This window comes from Saimiri boliviensis, chromosome 3, assembly GCF_048565385.1.
Source record: "Saimiri boliviensis isolate mSaiBol1 chromosome 3, mSaiBol1.pri, whole genome shotgun sequence".
Taxonomy (NCBI): Eukaryota; Metazoa; Chordata; class Mammalia; order Primates; family Cebidae; genus Saimiri; species Saimiri boliviensis.
In genome coordinates, this window is record NC_133451.1 from 65,918,178 (window position 1) to 65,942,418 (window position 24,241).

The following is a 24,241-nucleotide window of genomic DNA, read 5'->3' on the forward strand; positions in this document are numbered from 1 at the left end:
TGGTAGCAATGGGGTTTCACCAGGTTGGCCGGGCTTGTCTTGAATTCCTGACCTCAGGTAATCCGCCTACCTCAGCCTCCCAAAGTGCTGAGATTACAGGCATGAGCCTCTAGTCTAGTCCCCAAACTTTCACATATCTAATAGTGATTCATCTCTCTCATGTCTGAGAGCCATCTGTTCAACTCTAGTAACAGGACTATCTATTTCCAAGTAGAGCTGGATACCTTATTGCACACCTATCTTCTCTCTAAAACCTGTTCTTCTCTTCTAAATATTTTATCCCAGTACAGACTAAATCATCCTTGATTACTTCTTCTTCTTCAAATATTAGAGTCAATATACTACCAACTACTGCAGACATCTCTCAAACCTGTCCACCTCCACAGCCAGCAGCTCAGTAACCATCCAGCTCATGCAGACTATTGCAATAACTTGTTAAAACTTTTGCAAATATTTTGTATTTAGGTGATTCGGGCACATTTTAGTAGCTCTCCAGAAAGGAAGACTGTAAGGGTTGATGGCTGTTTTCAATAAGCATGAGTCTGTTCTTTTATGTGAATTATGTTTTATTTCATTTAAGTAGCAAAGGAGTTTTAGAAAGACCAAGAATAGGCAGCCAGCTGTGAGGCTCTACAGACCCTTGTGTCCTTGGTGACGATGGACACATACCAAAAGCCCAGGTAGAATTGTTTACCCTTCCTCAAGATTGAGAAAGATGGTTCACTCAGGAAGTTATAAACCTTTTCTGTTCCACAACTCAGGAAAATATAAAGGCTGGAACAAACTAATGAAGGATGAGGTCAGTCTGGTATCTGTAGCATAAGAAAGAAGAATGAGTGAATTTCAGGAAGGGAATTTGGGTCTGCAAAAGCAAAGGGGGAACGAAAGAGAAAACTGAGAGGCTTCAGTAAAAAATGCTGACTAAGGGATCTCTTAGCAACCCTGTGTGGATGTTGTGTTATGTTAAAGTAGCATGAGATGTGGGGGCTCACTTCTAGAGTGATAGGTTCAGGATATTCCTGGGAAGGCGTGTATGTTTTTATAAAGGGTGGCTGAACAGACGCGTACTTTCTGCAATCTGTCTCTTTGATCTGGTATGTTCAATCCATGTCAGGGAAATTAAGATAGTTTGTTGAGGCAGGGAAGTATAGTGTTCACAACAAGACATCTGGACCCAGATAGACACTTTGAACTTAGAAACTATGTGTCTGTGTTCATAGAGTCTAGCAGAGTCTCTCTCCTCCAAGTAATTCTAATAATGCATCTCTTTCTGAAACACAGACTGATCAAGTCACTAATCTTCTTAAAAACCCTTTATGAGTCTTCTCTGACAAGATGAAATTCAAACTACTTAGTATGGCACATATTATTTTCTAAAGTTAGTCCCAGCTTCTCTTTCCAGTCTCTTCATCTGTCATCTCCCCTAAATACATTTCAATTTTACCATGCAGACCAATCCAGAGTGGCTCCAAAGAATTCATGAACTTTTAGTATCTTGTTACAAGCTGTTCCCCATCTTCCATGATCTCTTTTTTTTTTTTCTGGAAAGAAAATGCCAATTGAGTTGGAAAAGTCCAACTCAAATGACATGTCCTCTTATGAAGACCTCATTGGCCATTGGCATTATTTGCCAAACCATATCCTCTCTTTGTCAATTCATCTTTCCCTAGTACTTTGCAACTGAATCTCTTGAAGATTAATGTATTTTATAGATCTCTACCACATTTTATTATTATCATTTGTTGATTGGTTTATTTTACCTGCTAGAATTAGCTCCTTGTAGAAAGGAGCTATGTTTTATTATTTTTTGTGTCCCAAGAATCTAATAGGACTTTGCCTATGGTAGGCAAATCCTAAATGAGTGTTCATTAACTTGACTGTGGTATCATTACACATCAAATCATAATATTCTACCCTTTCAATGTGTACAATATTTATTTCTCAATTATACCTCAGTAAAGCTGGAAAAAAAAACAATAACAATAACTTGGTTACTGCCCCCCTGGAAGCTATCCTAGTAAGGTAGAGAGCTGCATACTAAGGTAGAATGCTGTAATATAAAGAACTAGACTAGAAAGAACTACACAAAATCTTAAGAGGAAGAGATGACTTCTGGACCAGGAAAGGTTTCCCCGAGGAGGCAGCATCTGACCTGGCTCCTAAAGGGTAGGCTAATGATGTCCAAGAAAGAAGCAATGGGCAGTGCGGGGAAGCGGGGCTATAACCAGGCAAAGGAAGGGATGCGTTCCGTGTGTTCTGGAACAATGCAGGGTTTAGGAATGGGAACCAAAGGAAACACTCAGAGAAGGAGTAGGCATCACATCTGGCCTGGGACATAGAGAGAAGGATGGAGCAAGCAAGCAAATACTGTCCTCTGGGCTTTGTGCATTTACTGTTCTATTTAATCCTGACAACTTGTAAGTGGGAAGACTGAGGCTAGAGGAGCCGCATACAGTTTCACAGCATGCAGTTCATGTCTGTACTCCCTCACTAAAACTGTGACTGGGGCATGGCGGAGCCTCCACAAGCACTGCCTAAATGCAAGATGACAAACTCACAGGCCAGGCCCATCCCCTGCCTGCTCTGCCACAATGCTCTTCAGGACTTTTTTTAATAGACACTGGAAGCCATTGACTATTCTGGGTTAGAGGAATCAATCACCAGAGAGCTGTGTTTTGAGAAGAGGATAGTAAAGGCTGGAGAAGTGGAGAGCAGGAGTTACCCAAAATTGGGAGGCTGAAGACTTTCCAGACAATGCCTACCTTTTCTCAGCATCTACTTTTTATACAGGTTTTTCTAAGGAAGTACTAGAATGCCTCAATGCCTCAACTGAAATCTAAATTCCCTCCTTTGCTAAACATGTTTTTATTATACAATTTAAACACATAGACAATTTCAACCCATAGTTCCACTACTAATAGTATATTGTCCATTCTTCTAAAAAAAAAAAAAAGCTTATGTACTCACAAACATAATATGCCTTTTTACACATAATGAGATCATTATTTTGCTTTTTGAGTTAATCTGTCTTGGAGATCTTTCCTTATCAGTGCACAGAGACCAACCTTGTTCTAAAGCTGCAGTGTTTCATCTCAAGGAAGCGCCCTTATGTATGTAAGCAGCTGATGCATATTTAAGTTGTTTTTGTTTTGTTCATTCTTATGCTAGGTAAATATATGCCTAGAGTATTGATGTGAATTCAAATATAAGAAATGGATTATAGATAATCATTCAAAATAGAAAACTACTACATGATCTGCTTAAGTTGCATGAATACATATACTTCCCAGGTAAATCTGCATGACACTCATATTCAATGTTTTCAGAAAAAGTTAAAAAATAAAAGCAGTATATTGATATAATCATCATTAAGTAACCAGTAACCACATATATTTGCTGCTAACCCTTGAATAAGTCCATTAATACTTTGTAAGGACCAGGGTATGTCTGTGTCATTTATATTTCCTTTACAAATATTGGGTAGGGAAGCCTGCCCTGTTCAGATAACACATTTATGCTGCTATTGGTTCACTGTCCATCATAAGTAGCTAATTTCAATATACAAAAGAATTAATGAATTATCTCAATTATTTATAATTACTTAGAAGTCCAAGATTGTTTCTTTGCACTGGGAGGCCCTCTTTTAAATAAACTTTCTTATCATTTAATAAATTCTGAAATTAAGGCATACATTCTATGATTTACAGGACCCTAAACATGTTAATAGGCACATTAGACCCAGAAGACCATTTCATAGACCTTAGCAAATAAAAAAAGATAAATGTGACCAGTCACAGACAGCAGAGTGTTGCTGATGGAAAATACCTGGCACATTGAAAGAAAACAACCTACCCTCTTAATCATAAAAATCTGCCTCATCATCCTGTTAGAATCGTAAACTAGATTGCTAACTGGTTTGATTCAATCAGGTAACTAACTGAATTCTCATTTCAGTGACTTGAATCATATAAACAAGACACAGAAACAGATAAAAGAAAGACATCCGAGTTTTATCTAGCAAGAGATATGTAAAATGTCTCAAATTTGTAATGAGAGGCAGTGAAGTTAAGGGAGGAAGAACTTCAGGCTCAGAAAGCAGATACAGATCTGGGCTCAAGTCCTGACTCTGTTATATTAGCTGTCTGACCCTAGTAACATCACCTAACTTCTTTCAACTTCAATCTCTTCATTTGTAAACTGGGACTAAGACTGAATGCATCTTAGAGTTAGAAAGTATTAAGTAATTTATGTATCTCTTGGAGATTCAGGCACAAAGGACTAAAATATTAGTAGTATAAGCCCTCCTTGTTAACATTAAATCTTTATTTTGAATCTAGACCCAAAACTAGATGATTTCAAATATCTTCAAAGATTTCATCACTAACCTTGATTCTCCATAATCTATTTTTTTCAATGACCAACTCATCTACATAAATGGTACCATTAACAAACAGAATGTTCAAGCTAAAAAAAAGTATAAATTATTGTGGTTTCATCTCTTTCCCTCAGCCCATGGATTCAATAGCAAATCCTAATGACTCTACCATAAATTTTCTATTACTACTGCAATCCTCACTGTCTAGTAAACCATCCTCTCTTGCCTAGACATTTATACTCAATTTCCACTTGGGCCTGTCTTCATTGTCCTTAGGCCTCTCCAATTTTTCTTTACAAGGCAGAGAGAAACAGGAATGGACTCTCAATGGCTTTTATTTTGTACTTAATACTGCAGTCAGGCTCCTCACATGACCTAAAGGATGCCTGCCTTCTTCTCCTAGCTCTGCCTGACTCCTTACACAATGATCTTCTTTTAGTTACTAAAAAACATGGCCTTATTAAACGGCTGGATCTTTTACTTTAAGTCTCAATTTAATAATCAATTCCTGAAAGAAGGTTTTTCTTAATCGTGCCTATGTATAACTTCTATCACCCATTTGTTCGGTTATTCTCTTTGCTGGCAAATTATCAGTTCCCTGCATAGTTCTTAGGTAACCTATGATGTAATTATTTTATTTTTCCACTAGTCTGTAATCTTGCTGACGTCAGGAAATAAGCTTATTTTGTGTTAACCACCATATACCTGGTATATAGCATTAAAATAATTAAAAGACTGAATCAGTCAAAATTGTATTGCATGTCTACCATATGGCAGACACTTTTTGATGTAAATATGAGGTTCAGTAATATACAGTAACTGCACTCAAAGAACAAACAATCTATGAGAGAACTGCTCCTGTTGAGGTTTGGGTTGATAATTATGGACCAGATCAGGAAATTAAAAATTTAAAAACTCTACTCACTTGAAGCTTGTTGGAGGATTCAGGAAAGCTTCAAGAGGTCAACAATTTCTATCATGCTTATTGGAATATTCCCTATGACTAAAATAGGCCATGCACGTGACAGACAATGGGTCAATATTTATAGCACGAGACATGCCCTATAGCTGAGTACCACTTTCCGAGCAAATCAACCATGTTCCAAAATAGTAAAACTATAAACGTTTCTTAATATAACAAGATATGATATGGGATCCTAAGAAAGGCTTAACGTATATGACAGATCTTATTTGAAACATTAAAACCTTGGATATATTCATATCCATGTGTTGGATATGAATAGAGGAAGCTTGGTAAATGTCAAGATCTACAAAGCAGAAAGAGGTTAAAACAAAGTAGATTAAAGGAATCTGATTATTCTCCCCACTGCTTCGCAAAGGAGTGGGGATAAGTAGAGGGTATCCCTCCTTTCTTAGAATGTTTTATCAAAACCATCTAGGGCCTGTTCAAACTGGTTCACTTGACCCTTAAGCCCCCAGAGAAAAGTGGTAACTTGTTGAGCTACCTTTCCTGCGTCCAAACACCCAGATTTGCATAGCAACACTACAGAACTTCACTGCATTCACACGTACAAGCATTACTATCATTATGAAATATGGTCCTGAAATAGATTAAATATATTTGTATTGAAAAGACGGACAATTTGCATGGCTAATTTAAAATAGCAGATAAATCAAAGGGATTTAGCATTACTCCTGACATACAGTATACTGTTGTAAGTGTTCTCATTATGCTTAAATTATGATTGAGTTAAAATTAAATATAACTTGAATGTTCTAAGCCAGTTTCTCCTCCCAGTAACCCTGTCTTTCTTTGATGATTAGCATTACCATATTGTCATAATTTGAGACTATTTTATGAATTGTAAATAATTTTTTAAAATTTACCTAACTTTTATTAATATTTTTAAGGTCTCTGTTTTCTTTGAAAGAATGGTAATAATTTCCATCTTGCAATATACTTGGAAAGAATATATGATACCCAATAATAATTGTTAATTTACTTCTTAAACACTGCTTCCATTATATAATTGTATTTGGTATCTATTTTCTCTTGTTTTGAGTCCAAAATTTCTGACTCCCTCCCAAGATTGTACATGATCTACCTCTACATTGTTTATGATCCTTTGTTCATGTATTTCTTCTCTCATTAAATATACATTTAACATTTAATAATAATATATGAGCTCTTTTCAATAAAAGGAAGCATGTGATAAGAAATATAAGTTTCTTTTTAAAAGGGAGCTCAGTTTAAATTAAGGTGATACTCTGAAGCAAATTATTTGGACCTAAAAGTATTCCCTTAACTCAGAAACTATCATCTGGGTTCTGATATGGAAATGAAATTGACAACCAGGTAAAATCAGGGAAGAGCACATCTGCTAAGTAGTCAACCAAGACAAAGCTGCCCCAGAATTTTAAAGGAGAGGATGATCTTTTCTCTACCATAGTGACACCTTTCTCCCTAATCAATGCAAAAAGACGGACCTTTTTTGCTGTTAGCTTTCTTCTGCAGTTTCTCTCTAGGACCCTATCTGACATTTCATCTAAGTCTCTATGTTTATGTAGGCTGCAAGCCTGGTGAACCATAATTTTCGATGACCATGAGAAGTCATAAAGCATGGCCAGCACAGGAGATAGTTACTTGAACATTGTTAGCGAAAAACTGAATGTTCCTGGCCTTGAATTTCCATGAGGTGGCTTCATTAGCGTATCATTGTTGGTTTCTCTTTCTGTTTCTCATTCTCATTTGATGCTGAATTAGAGGAAGCGGAAAGAGCCTTCTCAGGCCAGTATTTTGGGTCTAACAGGCTACAACAGGGCAGTGGGTAAGGGGGAGAGGGAGGACTTTGGTCTTCTGTCTTGTTTTACCTAAAGTTGTCTGCCTGACTCTAGGGGGAAAACCTGAAATCGTCCAGTTGGAGAGAGATGAAAGTTGGGAATAAGACTGTCTAAGTCTAATCTCTAAACCTCAGTATTGTTGACATTTTGGGCCAGATAACTAAAAATTCTATGCTACGTAGTGCTGTCTGCTGTGCTGTAGGATACTGAGCAGCATCCCAGGCCTCTCTCTCTCTCTCTCTCACAATTAGTAGTAGCATCTCCTTATACCCACCCCCCACCCCACCCACCAATGGTAACAATAAGAAAAGTCTACAGACATTGCCAAATGTCCCTGGGAACTGACAGGAACACAAATTACCCACAGTTGAGAACCACTGATTTAGAATAATGAATACCTTGTGACTATACACTTAAGTATACACAATTGTATGTGCAATTCATTTCTCATCAATAATAAAACTATTTCATTCTTCATCTATGTGATTTCCATGTCTGTCTCTCAGTTGGTTATGAAGTTGGGGAGGGAAGAGGAGGAGTGTTATTATTACCTCTCCAAATCTCTTACCTATATTAATTACTTAAAATGCAATTAATATGTTGTTTTAAAAAGTTATTTTCTCTTCCATAGCTCCATTCTCTGATACTCTATTTACTTTAATTTGTACTTGAGATAGAGTCTTAGTCTATTATCTGATTTTTTAATGGACCGCACAAGTCTTCTTGACTGTTTTTAAAATATAGAATGCAGCACTTTGTTGTTTTTTTGACACTCTCAAAACCATATTTACTGTCTGGTGAATATATTGTATCCATTCCTACCTAGAAACCTTTACATTTTCACGTCCTTCAAAAAAACACAAACAAAGCAAACAAAAAAGACAACAGGAAAACAAATCTCTAAAAGCAATTTAACTTCTAACTTCTTAATAAATTATATAACTTATAAACGAATTGAAACTTTCAATTTTATAAAGATGAAAACTAAGTCCTAGGAAGAGACATGATTTGTCTAAGGTCACAAAGCCCATCAGCAGTAGGACTAAAACTAAACCTTACCCTCCTAGATCCCAGTTTAATACTTTTATCACTTCATGATTGGAGGACTATTGTCACATCTCCATTCTCTAAAGTTTTATTGCATCTATAATATACTGCCTATAATATATCTTAGAATGGCATGTCTTTTATTGCTTACATTATTTTCCTCCTAATTTTCCCATGTATTTATTTTTTCTCCTATAATAATTATAAGTTCTATGAGGACAAGAACTAAATCCAATTCTCTGTTGTGTTACTCCAAAAACCTTCTTATTAGGCATCATTTGGGGGCCAAATAAGTCTATGCTGATTGTTTTCCAGGTAGTAGAAAAAAAGCAGCTCAGAGACATAATGAATGACATAAGAATAATATCTCTACAGGAATTTTGAAATTTAGATAATTTAGGAAGTAAAACTTGGTGTAGAGAACTAAAATGTGATTGTCTATTTGTGTATCTACATAGGGCACTGTAAATAATGGATGACTTGTATTTACTCATTTCATTCTCTCAACATCCCTATTATTTTTCTCAATACACAGACAAAGAGACAGAAGCAGGACAGAAAGTCCAAGAAGCATGCCAAAGTTACAAAACTAGTAAAAAGTTAATAGTCAAAAGGTTAATATGAAACATTCATAGTGAAGAGTTGAAAACATTCACATAATTCATAAATGATGATCCTCTATACATATCTATTGCCAAGGCTAGTAATTTGCTTTCTGTGTGTTGCTTGGTATCCATAACAGAAATCAGTGCCATGAACAAATAAAATGGGTTTGAATTTCTGTACTCATTTTCCATTTCACAGAGATATGGTATATGTATAATTTTATAAACTGCCATCTCAATAGACCAAAATATAATTATCAGACATTAGCATAAATAAAACCATGTTTCCTGAAATTAAGAATTTTTCTCCTTCAGTGTAACTGTTTGAAATCTAATTTTAAGCATGGGGAAAAAGGTAAAGAACATAGATATCCAAGAAATAATATTAAATATCAAAAGTTGGGGTGAGAGAAGGTAGGCAGAGAGAAAGAAAACAGAGTATAGGCTTAGGTAATAAATTTGCAAAATCAACATAATAGGTATTTTATATTGGCATGAGGTAAAATATATAGAGCACACCAAAATCTCGATTATCTTTTAGAACTAGGTGGTTTACGTATTATCATTTCTCCTCAATAGCCCGCTGCCAATTCAAAAAGAAAGAACAGAAGTTTGAGGATATTGACAAAATTTATTCGGAATCTGATTAAGTTTCACAAAGGAGAAATAAAGAAAAATTTAAAGAGACCATTAGTGGTTGCTGTGCAGTATTGTGCTGCTAGTTGTTTGCTTTTTATTAATAAACATATTACCTTCCATCTTACAACGTTGAAAAAAATCACATTTGTTCAAAAGCTGTAACAACAAGAGTCCACAGAGTTACCAGACATAAACCATTCTATATCATCCTGGAAAGCAGAGTGATTCTGGAAAGAACTATTTCATCCTTCATGGGACACATCAAAGCAGGTGGACAAAGTCCTGCAAGTTCTGATTATCCCCAGAACAAAATAAATATTACAATTCATGTTTAATTATATCTCATTATGGCTTTTTCAATTTATGAATTCACTTTGGCAATGATGGAAAACTACTTGATCGACCAAAAGAAACTTTTGGTTCATGCTTCCTTTATTTTAGCATTCTTGTATTTTAAATATTTAGCTCAATAATTTAAATTTAATGCTATCATGTACATATTTTGGATGCAGGGCACAGTCATGGGAGATCTCACACAGACTGCCAAAGGATACCAACAAATAAGAGGAGTGAATTAAAAGATCACAAAGTTTTAAAAAGGAGGTACTACTCACAATGTTCATCAGGGTCAGGAGGTAGTTTTGGACGTGCTCTTTGCCATGGAAGCGGACCACAGAGTCATCCACTCCCAGCAGTACCTCGATGTTGTAATCATTTTCTCCCGCGTGTCTGCGGCGTCTCATTGTTTCATTCAGCTGCTGGTGGATGTTGCCATAAACAGTACCTAGATCATCAAGGCCTTCCAGGTCCGATTCTATTAAGAAACAAAAGGAATCAGGAATTTCAGTTTCCCCAACAGGCCTTCCAATAACTTCTTAAAAGAATCATCTCAGGGGCCTATGATTGTCATTCACAATCACTGACATGCTGCTTTTCAGTTCATTCCTTAAATAATATGCATACGCATATGATCAGACAGACCTGCTACAAATTCAACATAGAACAGCAACACTGAGGGTAAAAATCACATTATTATACAGGGAGCAGTGCCATCACAGCAGACTGACTATCCTGTAAGCATAGGAGTGGTTCAGTTTTTCTCCCAGCAAAGAGCCAAGGAGTGGGGGTACAGAATACATGCTGGATATATAGTTATTAAATAGAGATCACAAATAAAAATAACTCCAGTATGTTTACAGTGATTAAGTTACTATAACCATGGAGTATAGAATTGGTGTCAAATAAATTTAAATTGCTTCTCTTTCCAGTAACCTTAATTTAAAAATCAAATTATAGCATGGCAATACAATAGCATCAAGTGATATGATTATGAGTCACTATGTATTGCTTTATTTCTTCTGAATATGGTTTTCTAGTGAATGCTGCTAGTGAAAAAGTGGATATACAGGGTATATACTATATACACATGTGTGTGGCGGTGTATGTGGGTGAGATAGTATACAATATACAGGATCTATATTATATACATATACCTATAAAATATGTGTGTGTGTGTGTGTGTGTGTGTGTGTGTGTGTGTATGCAGGGATGTACAGAAAACTATAGCTATCTATATTTGCACTGGCCATCATTTGGATGGCAAGTCATTTCGGGTACCATATATCTGAATCTGAGATATTCAAGTAAGAAGTCAGTCAGAAAATAACCTATATTCAAAAAAAAAAAAGTAAAAATAATTTCCTATTTAATGCAGTTCAAGAAACTTACATTTTTTACTTTCCAAATGAACATTTCATACCTCCCCCCCACACACATATACATACACACATACCTATATATATGGAAAGAGTGAGAGAGACATCATCAGGTTTTATGACCTAAGTTATCTGTTTTTAGATGACTAGATTTTTTAAGGAAAAAATGTTTTAGTGAATTAAAAAATAAAATCATTTGAATTAAAATTAAAATCAAAACTGCTGGTGCATAAAAACAAAAATATATTCATCTCCATTTCAAGTATATAAAACTAGGAAAGGATTTTATTTTATAAACGGACTTGATGTCTAAAACAACCACATTATCTAAACACAGGTTTGACAGAACCTACTCTGACTCATGCTTTATATGAAGGTTTATTTCATGCCACACTGGGGCTCGTAAGCCATGTGAGTCAGCATCTGACATTAATAAATAGGTATTCTCCTCTCCACGTTTGTGGCTTTAAAAAAATTAAGACAGGGGAAAAATAGGTGTCTCTTGGCTGGGAAGATTGATGACCAAGCCCTAGCCACAAAGGATTCGAAGTAGTGAAAGTACAGATCCTGCTCACACTCTTTCTACCTTTAAAAAAATATATAGAAACACCAACACCCTCCCTTACAGGTAGGGCCACAAGCTCTGAATGTGACTACTCAGGTTTGAAAGCTATACTTTAATTCACTTTGACCTAAGCCCAACTGCTAGCTCATTAGCTGGGAAAATTCTCCTCACCAAGGAATTACACTGGCTCCACAATACATAAATAACTCTCGCCATCATCCACATCAAACAGAAAGCTTTCCTCAAAAGTTTTCAAGAGCTGCAAACCCTCACTGAGGTCAAGACACTACTACACCTGCAAATAGCTTTACTATTCAACCTCAAGTCTTTTCACACACTTGAGAATGTGAAAAGTTGTGATAGCTAGTGTACAAATATAGGAAATTCAGACATGAGCTCTCAGTTCTAAAAATGGCTCTTTCTGGCAGAACGCTCAGAGAAAATGTCCAATGGAAATATACCAGCAATGTTATTATATCATGAAGGCTAATGTGTGAATGAAGAAGGCTGAATACTTGTTTCAGAAAGGCAGTTCATTCTGCTTTAACACACCTTTGGTTTGGCCTTTGCAAGCCTCTTTAAATAGGCAGTTTTCTGGTAAGAAAACAGATTTTTTTTTTTTTTTTTTTTTTTTTACTGCATAAGAAACCTGGGAAAGAAGGGAGCCTTTGAAAATCAAGAATACTTTTGTTCCTACTTTCCTCCATGCTGTGCAGTGTTCTTTCCATGTTTCCTAAAATGCACAATATCAAATATTTCAAAGAAAGACAATAGGATAGCTTCTGGTACTTTGTACTTATACTAATAATTACAGAGAGCTCTGAGGCTGTGAAATATCTTCATTCATAATGAATTTGTCTTGGTAAAACTGCAAAATAATGGCAAACTTATGACAGTAAGAGAAACTGACATAGTTGACTCCATCTTGCTTCTAACCTCCAAGCTGCTCTTATTTATATCTGGGCATAGGCCAAACTAACGTTGGGAGGAATTTAGTTCATAATTTAACCTAAGCAAGGATGACCATAGCCCTTCCCATGCTAAACTGCCTTTGTAAAACTAAAGAAAGGCCGCTAGGTTAAAATTATGAATGAGGTCTGAATTCTTTTAAGATACAGGCATAATTAAATGATAAACCACTATTGCTCCAATATCACAAGATTGAAAACTTTTCCAATTCCTTCTTCTTCTTCTTCTTCTTTTCTTTTTTCTTTTGAGACAGATTCTTGCTCTGTTGCCCAGCCTGGAGCACAGTGGTGTGATATCAGCTAACTGCAACCTCCGCCTCCTAGGTACAAGTGATTCTTATGCCTCAGTCTTTGGAGTAGGTGGGATTACAGGTGAACACCACCATGCCCAGCTATTTTTGTGTGTGTGTATTTTTAGTAGAGATGGTGTTTCACCATGTTGGCCAGCCTAGTCTCAAACTCCTAACCTCAGTGATCTACCCACCTCAGCCTCCCAAAGTGCTAGGATTACAGACATGAGCCACCACGCCTGGCCCCAGTTACTTCTGTAGATAGCACCACTATTGTGGAACCTAAGACTGAATTGAGATATATTTTAGACTGTGCACTCTGGCAACCTACTGACACCACCCAAATGCATGACTCATGACTCAGCTGGTACTGTGGCCCCCAGGAGTGGACTCAGTGTGTGATGACCATTTTCCAACACCTATTGAAGTGGTATCGTTGTCTGGGGTAAATACCCAAGGTTCATCATCTTGGGCCAAGGAAATTCCATATGGGGACACACACAAGAAGTGGTTCTAGGAACAGAGGTTTAATACGCAAAAGAGAGACCAAGGAGAACAGCTCTCTCTCTTTTGAGAGAGAGGGGCATCTGAATGGTGTTTCCAGCTCTCAGCAAAGTGCACTGGATTTTATAGACAGGTTTGAGGAAATAGTATTTGATTTACATAGGGCCCACAGATTGATTGGACCAGGTGTGACATTTACATAGCATGCTAGGAAGCTGGCTACCTCACCCTAATCTTATTATTTAAATGGGCTTTCCACTTGGTCAGTGCCATGTTGTCTCCTCACTGTACATGTGGCTGGCAAAGAGAAGAGAAGATGGAGCTGCCATATTGGATATGCCTAGCCCCCAGGTAGCCTCTTTCCTATTGGCACAACTGCTGGCATTCACCTGCGCAAATTTTTAGCTTGCCTTTCTATGTCTGCAGCTAGATTTTACAGGCTGCTCTTTGTTTGAAAAGAAAATGATTTGGGGATTTCTAGAAAAACCTTACCAAGAACTTCCCTACCCTCACTATCTGCCTAAATAATTTCTTCTTTACTTCTATATCACCATGATTGTGTCTCCAAACAATCAGCAGCACCCATTCCTTAGTCCCCTTTCTACCAAACTATCTTTGAAAAATCCTAACTTCTGAGTCTTTAGGGAAACAGATTTGAGTAATAACTCCACTTGCCATGTGGCTTGAACGGTGCTAGCTGAGTTGGGCAGCAGAGAGTGATTTATGTAATAACAGAATTAGCAGAAAAAAAGGAAAATCCAGACTACAGAGCACTTTCTAACAGGCGTGTTCTCAATTGAGCATTCAAAAGGAAAAGAATGTCCCTGTAAGAGGTAGAGCAGTGTTATTAGTCTCATGCTTCATTCCAAAAAGGTGATTCTCACAGTGCTTTTTAAACTTCTCAGAAACATCAAAGGCAATCCCCTCTTAGTTCCTAGAGTTAGTTTTCTTTTTAAAAACTTTTTGGGAAAACCTAAGTTTTTGACGTTTACCTTAAGAATTACTGATGTGCATTTAATTAATATTTTGGAAACATTTTAATTGTATACTTTTGTGCACCCCCTAGTTTTCCAATTGTTGTATATGAATTTGCAGAAAATGATAACTTTACTATAAGGCCCATTTTATCAGAATGAACTTTTGAGGGGCATATAGTGTTCAATCAAATAATTAATACAGTCATGTTTAGTGTTAAGTACAGGATAATTAATGTTACATCAGAATTTTGAATTTACTAAACAGATAAAGTAGAATATAGCTTTCTTTGCTGATTATGGATACTAAGGCTTGAAACATTTCCAGGAGTATGGCATGTTCATATGCTTAATCATATTTATAAGAAATTGAAGTATAGGATTAGTGAAATTGTGCCCTACCCTAGAAAAATTCCTATGTTCTGAAAAAGAACAGGAAACAAAGGTAAAATTGGAAAGGTACAAGTTCTGAATCTAAAACAAATACATTTGGGATTGGAATGCAATTATAAGCATACTATGATAGAGACTGTGATAAAACCATCTACTCAATATGCATTCTCTCTTCCCTACAGAGCAGAATGTTAATTTTATTTGAAATAGCAAACTCAGTCAAAAGTCACTCAAAACAAAATTTTAATTTTGTTGACTAGGTTCTCCCGTTATCCTTATTCCCTATGAGAATGCAAGCCAATTTTCATGCGACTAAGTGAAGGGTAAGATAAGACTCATGTTATATATCCAAAGGATTATAAATCATTCTACTACAAGGACACATGCACACGAATGTTCATTGCAGCACTGTTTACAATAGCAAAGACCTGGAACCAACCCAAATGCCCAACGATGATAGACTGGATAGGGAAAATGTGGTACATATACACCATGGAATATTATGCAGCCATCAAAAACGATGAGTTCACGTCCTTTGTAGGGACATGGATGAACCTGGAAACCATTATTCTCAGCAAACTGACACAAGAGCAGAAAATCAAACACCGTATATTCTCGCTCATAGGCGGGTGTTGAACAATGAGAACACATGGATACAGGGAGGGGAGCACTACACACTGGGATCCGTTGGGGGGAAATGGGGGAGGGGCGGGGGGGTGGGGAGGTGGGAAGAGATAGCATGGGGAGAAATGACAGATACAGGTGAGGGGACGGAAGGAAGCAAAGCACACTGCCATGTGTGTACCTACGCAACAATCTTGCATGTTCATCACATGTACCCCAAAACCTAAAATGCAATAAAAAAATAAAATAAAATAAAATAAATAAAAAATAAAAAAAAAACAAAAAAAAACAAAATGTACCACAGTAGCTTTCTTTGTAGTGCATTATTTCAGAAAATGACAAAGACTAAGAATTACATGTGACTAAGTATAAGCCAATGAGATCTAAGCAGAAGTATTGCTTATATCTTGGTGGCTTATGGCTCCTCAAAGGAAGACAGTTCATTCCAGTAGGTGCATAACCCTTTGGCCCTCCACTCAATATTCCTTTCTACCACCTGGAATGTGGACATGATGTCAGCAGCTCTATGGGGTGACCTTAGGATCTAGGGATATGCTGAGAAGAGTGGGGTCTGACTCTTTAAAGGAGTGTGACTCCTCAGTGACTATAGACTTACCATACCTAAAAACCTGGATTACCTAAAAAACAGACCATTACATATGAGAGGTAATACATCCATTATGTTTAGGTCACCCTTCTAATGAGTTTTCTCTTGCATGCCACTGAATCTAGTCCTAACATACATGACACTAACAAATTTTAATTTTGTTGAGTAGGTTCTCCCATTATTCTTATTCCCTATGAGAATGCAAGCCAATTTTCATATGACTAAGTGAAGGGTAAAATAAGACTCATGTTACCAAAATGTACCACAGTAGCTTTCTTTGTAGTGTATTATTTCAGAAAATGAGAAAGTATCATATTGGTTTGCAGTAACAATTAATACAGAATGAGGCTATATATAAAACTCTGGCCTTCTTCATGAACAGAAAACTCTTATGAAATGAAGTAACTGGAATACTACAGGCTGGATTTTCCAAGAGTAGGTGGAGATCCTATAATCAGAGCTAAAAATAGGTGTAAATTCCAACAAATGTCATCTGTCAACATCAGAAGCAGAGAGCAGTTAACTTAAATAATTGTGTTAACCTGTTTGTTTCATACAACAGTATTTTTTTAATTGACATCTTTTTAAAATTTTTTAAAGTTATCATTTCCTAAAAGGATACAGTAACAGTATCTCCACATATATGGAGGCATTATTCTACCAAGATATAAAATGTTTCAGTGAAAAGGAGCTCTATCCTTCACAAACTGGGAAATTCCATAATGATAGTTCAAAGAACTATATTCAGGCCAATTTATGATGTCAATTCAAAAGTTTCACTAAGTAACTGTTGCTTTTATTTTTTAAAGACATAACCATTGGGTGAATATTAGTTTCCGTTATTTCTTTTCCCCAAAAATTCTAATACTAAAATACATGTGTTTGCTTTTGTTTTTACTGACTACTTTGTGGAATAACATGACATTTTTTAGATGGGAAACATCTTACCTTTTAAGGAAAATATGTTTTTATGCTTTGGGTTTGTGATTACTAGCAAATAAAATTTTGAAAGTCACTTTAAGGTCCAAAATATAAACTCTGACTTGCAATAAAAATTTTTATATGTCAGCTAGAATGTTTCTAACTGCAAATAAAAAAAATTAAAGTATCTTCAGCAATAAATAAACATACTAATTCATGTAACAAGAGTTCCAGAGGTATGGTGATTCCTGGTTAATCCATCAATAGATCATCAAGGACTCAGTTCTTTCATCTTTCCATATCCAGCCATTCTTGGTATACAAACTTTGTCTTCAAATTAGCTCCTTTGATTATTTCAAAATGTCTGCACCAATTCTAGCATCAAAGTCATGTCCAACAGATTGTGTCTTCCTGCATTACTTTCTTAGGAATAGGTAAAAACCTTTCCTAGAAGCTCTGTGGTAACATTTAACTCCATGTCTCAGTGGCCATAATTGAAATAAAAGAGGGGGAAATGGATATTGTACAGGTTACCCACCTTGCTGAAATCTTTTTCAGATCTTTCTCTTCCTTCATTCTTTAGCAATAGTCTTCCACTGGTCTCTTCTATACCTAGCTTGCATTAATGCATTTCATGTTTAATTTCTTCTATTATAATCTGTCTAGAGATAACTTCTGCATTCTTTTGGCCCCAACATTTTTTTGAAAGGTAAAGTCCTTCATTTCCATAGTGGTAGATTCTCTTAATTGTTGCTCATTCCATCCCACTGCAACCATTTAATTTCCCTTCAGTGATTTATTGCTGAAACATTTGGGTGTGGGCAAGGTTGTCAGATAAAATACAGTATTGTTTGTTAAATTAAAATCTCAGATAAACAACAGTATTTTTATTATAGATATCCGACAGATATTGCATGAGACATACTTAATACTAAAAACCTACTCATTGTTATATCTGAGATTCAAATTTAAATGAGAATGCTATAGTTTCATTTGATAAATCCAGCAACTCTAGGTGTGGGAGAATTACGTTTGTCCAGGCTGTGCATGCGGTTACATGAACTTACACCCACTTCATCTCACGTTTCTCCTCTACACTTCCATCTTCAGCTCTAGCAGTGGACATTCACCTGGCATGGCCAAGTAGCATATGCCATTTCCTTGACTCCAGTACTTGGTTAATAGATGTTCAAATGGCCTAAATTATGCTAATGAAATTGTGAACTAGGATTTTTTAAGTTTAGACCTACCAGGAAAGAAACGTTCTCATTACTAAGCTGAAAACTGGCCGAATATAAAAATGTAGGTATTTACGGCTAGCAGGAGAAAAGCTGTTGTTCTAAGTTAATGCAACAAGAGGAAAGTGGAGACTACTAACAGAGAATAGATTATACTCCAGTGATGAGGATGAGCCTGTGAATTCACCCTTTAATTTCTGAAAACTTGGTCTTTTCAGTTTCACAAACCAATAAACTACTGTCACCTCATGTTCTGATTTTATTTATTTATTTATTTATTTTTGTCCTTTTGCTTAGACAGTTTATGTAAGTTCCTAACAGGTGAAACTAAAAGCAGCCTGATAAATAAGCCCATTTATACCCTTTCTCTGCTGCACTCATCAATAGTCCTCATTCTCCTTCTCATTCTTCTTCTGTAGTCAACTATTCCGAGGCTACATAATCCTTTGAAAAAGACTACACATTCTGTCTTATTTCCCAGTTTGATTATTTTATTCTCTCTGTTCTATTTTAAATGAATGATTTTGTTACTAGGGATCTGTTTCTTAGTTTCTTTTGTTCTTATTCAGCTAAATCATAACTAATTCTGGAAGACAGCAGCTTTTAATTTTCACATTTTAATGCTCTAACCATTTAATAGCATTTTGATTAACATTTTTCTTTCTCTTGACTAAATTATATACTTTCTTATTTATGGCTTTTGTAGTTCAGCTCTAGTAAAACAAAGAGGAAACAGAACAGTAGAGGAAGAGACCATCACACCCAATTACTAGGTTACATTCTAGTAATCTTAGACTGCTAGAAATTAAGGTTTTGTAAATAAGCCCAACTGCATAGAAGAGATGTACGACTCCCTTTCATAGCTGCCTATTTCAAAGCTCATGATACTTCCATCACTTGCCACCAAAATGCGACTTTATTAAAGATAGACAATCTCTTCATCTCAAACTTCTCCAGAAACTCTACATTCGCATGCTAAATCACTCCAATATGGAATGATTAATAAAAACATAAACACATCATTACAGCCAAACTATTACCATAGCATTTGTCATTTATTCTGTCAGATAAGTATTTAAAGACCCTGGACACCACTTTGTGTCACACTGCTGTAAGCACTGGGAATCCAGCAATGCGCAAGGCAAACATGTTGCTTATCCTCATAGAACCTACATCCCAGTGATAAGAACTGTCAAATAGGGTAAAAAGAGTAAAGCAGGAGCAAGGGAGCAATAGGGGCAAGGCAAAATTTTAGATAAGGTTCTCAAAAGAAGGTAGCAAATGGGCAGAGATCTTGCAAAGTAATGCAGTAAGCCGCACAAATATCAGTTATATTTGACTGAGATATATGTAAACTTTTTATGAGCATATTCAAATTTATAGTATAGATTTTTCAGAAAGAGGTTGTAGGATATAATACAAGGAAAATCAGAATAGGATCAGGAGTGCAGCAAGCAGATTTTCTAAAATGGCTCCACTAAGATGCCCTGCCCTAGTCCCCAGAACCTGTGCCTGTGATGAGGTATCATTCCTGTGATTGTGTTATGTTATATGGTACAATTGACCATAAGACAGAAACATTATCCAAGTGGGCCTGATGTAACCTCATGAGACATTAAAAGCATAGTGCTTTCTCTGGCTGGTGGCAGAAGGGAAAGTCAGAAATAATGAAGCAGGAGGAAGATTTGATGTACCATTACTGGCTCTGGAGATGGAGGGATTCTTTTCCTGGACAAGAGAGAGGTATCTAGTTGCTGACAGTGAACCACAGCCAACAGCCAGCAAGGAAATGAGGATCTCAGCCTGCAAAAACAGGGATCTAAATTCTGCCGACAACCTGAATGAGCCTGGAAATGGACTGTTCCCAGATCCTTCAGACAGAACTCCAATCTGGCCTACACCTTAATTTTGGCCCTGTGATAAATTAAGCACAGAACCAGTCCAGCCACCTTAGACTTCTGACCTATAGAACTGTGAGCTAATAACTAGGCACTGTTTTAAGCTACTAAATTAGGGGTGATTTATTATGCAGTAATAGAAGAGAAAATGATAAAAGGAGAACTGAGCTCTAGTTCCGGCTCTGCTATGATGCAACTCTGTGATTTTGAGAAAGATGCTAAACTTATCTGAGCTTCAGTTTCCTGAAATAAATAGGCTGTGCTAGATGATCACTAACATTTTCTTTCCAGCCTAATTTCCATAATTAATAGACCATAATTTCAACAAATTATTAAAGATGGTTATTGTTTTGGCTATTTTGGTCATATGTGATTGATCATACTTATAATTTATTTGATGCTAAATTCGATGTCAAGGATACAACCATCATTAAAACGTTTTTATGTGAAAAAATGTGCTACACTAAAAGAATCTATATTGTGATACAAAATACAGTACTTTATCACAATAAGAGATAATCTTCCCATTCTCCCATTTAAAGAAGAGCGCAAGAGTACCCGTAAACTCTGGAGACATCAGCAGTCATATACAATTTTCCAAGAACATCTTAAATCTCTTTTCTAAAACATAAAATGTTACCTATTTTTTTTTCAGATTTTATAAACAACCTCTGTTTTCTAGAAGGTGAAACTTAGACATTTTTTATGTATTACATACTCGCCGTACAGACCAGAATTTTATCCTAACTGATTAAAAATTTACTTCATATCACTTTGTTACGATGCAATAAAATTTTATTAACATATGTATGCAGTTACTTGCAATAAAATTTTACTAGAGTTCCAAACATATGGAATTAAAATGTATATTATTATGACATCAAATTATTGAAGAAGTGGTCATTCTACACTTTTAAAAATCTAAAGCACTTTTGTGAATAATACTGATCAAACAGTTTTGACTGACATTCAGATTGGTGGGTTTTTATATTATACACAGTTAACACACTTAAGACACAGTAATTATTGCAAAGTTAAGGCAGATCTATGACAGAACAACATTTGCTACCTAATACTATTAATCGAATAGTATAATTACTAGTCCACAAATAACTCCATTCAAGCTAAACTTAATAACATATCTTTTTTACATTTAAATAAAATTGTTGAGCCATTCCTAAAGTGATTTCCACTGAAGACACTTATTTGCCAATATAAAATTATCCTTAGTCTAAGGAATAAAATATGCTGGAGGAGAGAAACATTGTTACTACATTTTACTACGTAACTGTATGCCTATAATATATTCTCTGAAACAGTATCAACCGTATGGATGCAAAAAAAAAATGGGCATTATTGTATCTTCCATGTTTTCGAAGACATATAAAATACAGATTTAATGATTGCTTTAATATTTGTTTGCTAATTCTAACTTTGTCAGTTATGTTTTGGTTTGGACAGATTTCTTTTTCTCATCATTATGCATTGCATTTTCTTGCTTCTCTGCCAACTCAGTAAGTTTAGATAGGAGGTCTGACATTGTGAATTTTACCATTTTGGCTGCTGGATATATTTGTATTCCTATAAATATTCTTGAACTTTGTTCTTGGATGCAGTTAAATTACTTGACAAGTTTGCTCCTTTCAGATCTTGCTTTTAAGATTGATTAGCTGGGGTCAGAACAGTGCCCATCTACACCTAAGACTGACCACCACTGAGGACAGACCCTTCTGTCTACTCTCCACTGTGATGTGAATCATGAGATATTGCAGTCTGGTTTATGGAAACACGCACGTATTCCCAGCCCCGTATCAGTGCCAGACACTGTCACCTCTGATTTTTTTCGGGTGGCTCTTTTTCAAGCATTGTGTAGTTTCCTTACAGATCTATGCGATGATCGGGACTCAGCTGAACACCAGAGAAGGACCTCTGTGGATCTTTTAGAGTTGTAGCTCTGTATGGCTCTTCTCCCATTCTCAGTCCTATAAACGCTGGCCACTTTCATCTCTCCAGGCTCTCAGCTTTGGTTTCTCAACTCTGGGAACTGGTTAGGCTCCACCTGGTTTCTCTTCCCTGGAATTCATCTGGAAACCCTCAGGGCAATAAGCTGAGGCAATCCCGAGGCTCACCTCACATGTTTCTCACCTCTCAGGATCACTGTCATTCATTGCCTGATAGCCAACATCTTACAGACTGTCGTTTCAGACATTTTGTCCACTTCCAGTTGTTTAAAGCAAGAGAGTAAATGCAGTCTCTGCTGTTCTATCTTGATCAGGAGCTGCAGTTCACTAAATTTGGTTTTGCTGAGAACATATGGTGGCTTAGAAGCTTGGATTTACAGACATGTTACCCTGCAACATGACTTAAAATTTTCAACAGCCATTTAGCTTTCCTTAAATGATTTTCTATACATATTTACTTGGATTTGAAGTTAGGCAGTAGTGAAATGTACAGTGAGAACCCTGAAAATGTCCCTTTAATTAAAAAAAGTGACTTTTATGAGACATTAAATCTTCTTTAATATGTCCTTGCAGCATACAGTATCATGGAAGAAAGTGCAATTAAGGTTGAATAGCATTTAGGAAATTTCCAAAAAAAAAAAAAAAAAAAAAAAAAATCACTTCACCTTTCTCATAAAAGAATGTGAACTTCTTTGTTCATTAAAAGCTATATGAGTCCAAAGGTACTGTAAATGTGTTTACGGGAAGAAACTGTCTTCCAAGAGTAGCAAAGAAAAAAAAGTGCTTGTTAACTAAGCTCAAACATGGAAGGAGTTCAAAAAATTAAAACCGTAGCAAACATGGATATCACCTTACAGTCCAAAGAACATGATGTTTGAAATATTCACTGAATATGTTTTGCTCTGAGTTTTTCAGAAAATTACAAACAAGGTTTTTAAAACTCATATTTAGATGATAGAAAATTGAGCTAAACTTCAGAAAGCCATGTTACAGAGGTTAAGGCAAGCAATAAATTTTATAAATTAGGGTTCATTGTCAGCCATTTCAGAAAATCAACAAGGGTAACAACAAGCAGTACGAAACAGCTCACTCAAAAAAAGTCATTTTGTGATAAGTTAAAGAAAGCAGTACAATGATGATTCATGCTGTAGTAGGTTCTTTCATATCTAATTTCATCTTTCTAGATTTCAAAGGTTTTTTATTTTTTTTATAATGCAAAGCAGATTTATTTGCATGCATGGCAAAGAGGGTTAGGAAACTATGTAAAAAGGAAAGCAATCTTCAGGCAAGTGGAACTGATCAGGACTTAAGCAGCTGACTCTGGGATCACTACAATGGGAAGACTTGCTGTGCTGCCTTCAGAAGTTAAGTCTCTTCACCTGTTGTCTCAGCAGAATTTTCAGATGGGTCTTTCTGTTAGAGACACTCTTCTAGTATCTTCTGACGGTGCTCCAAAAAAGCTATGTTTACTCCCTGTTTATGTAGGAACTCCTTTACGATGTTTACAAGCTCAGTTTCTTCATCCTTAGAAGCTCTGGTTTTCAGGTCTTGTAGGACATCAGTTAATGTGTTCTCCATCTGCACAGCACATTTCAGGGCTTGTAAGCCACTTGCCCAGTTATCCATGCCAGGCCTCTTAATAAGCGGAAGGCAGATCACACTCTCACGTTTTCTTAGATATCTTAGGAACCGCTTTGCATCCTCCCTTTTGATCTCAGTCTGCTCCGAGGAGAAGTGGGCAAAAGGAGGTATTCCCGTATCTTCAGTGTAAGAGCAGGCCATGGATAAATAAACATCACTGACAAGCAGCTCATAAGCTGCTACTCGGTTAATAGCAACTGTACACTCTTCAGACAAGGGAACTTGGGCCTGGTGTTCCATCTCAGCTTTAGGGAAATCCAGCCATCAGAAGTAACCTTTTTTTTTTTTTTTTTCCGGAGTTTACATTGAAAGGAAACTTTATTTAGTCATCTTTTCAAAGCAATCTAGTTTTAAGACAGAAAAAAAAAATGACACCTAAAAGAATTGGACAGTGTTTTTAGTCCAAGAAACCAAAACATTTATATATTCAATTCAAACTGAGGAATGACATATTTGAAAGGTTCTCCCGGATGT

At 36.2% G+C, this 24,241-nt stretch overlaps 1 protein-coding gene across 1 annotated transcript in view; it reads right to left on the reverse strand.

Moving 5' to 3' along the window:
* The window catches only part of ADAMTS3 (ADAM metallopeptidase with thrombospondin type 1 motif 3), a 305,688-nt gene that overhangs the window by 54,530 nt on the left and 226,917 nt on the right, over positions 1-24,241 (reverse strand). Inside the window, exon 5 of the mRNA XM_003931961.4 lies at positions 10,083-10,282. Coding sequence (XP_003932010.3) covers positions 10,083-10,282 — 200 coding nt within the window. The remainder of the gene's footprint in view (positions 1-10,082; positions 10,283-24,241) is intronic.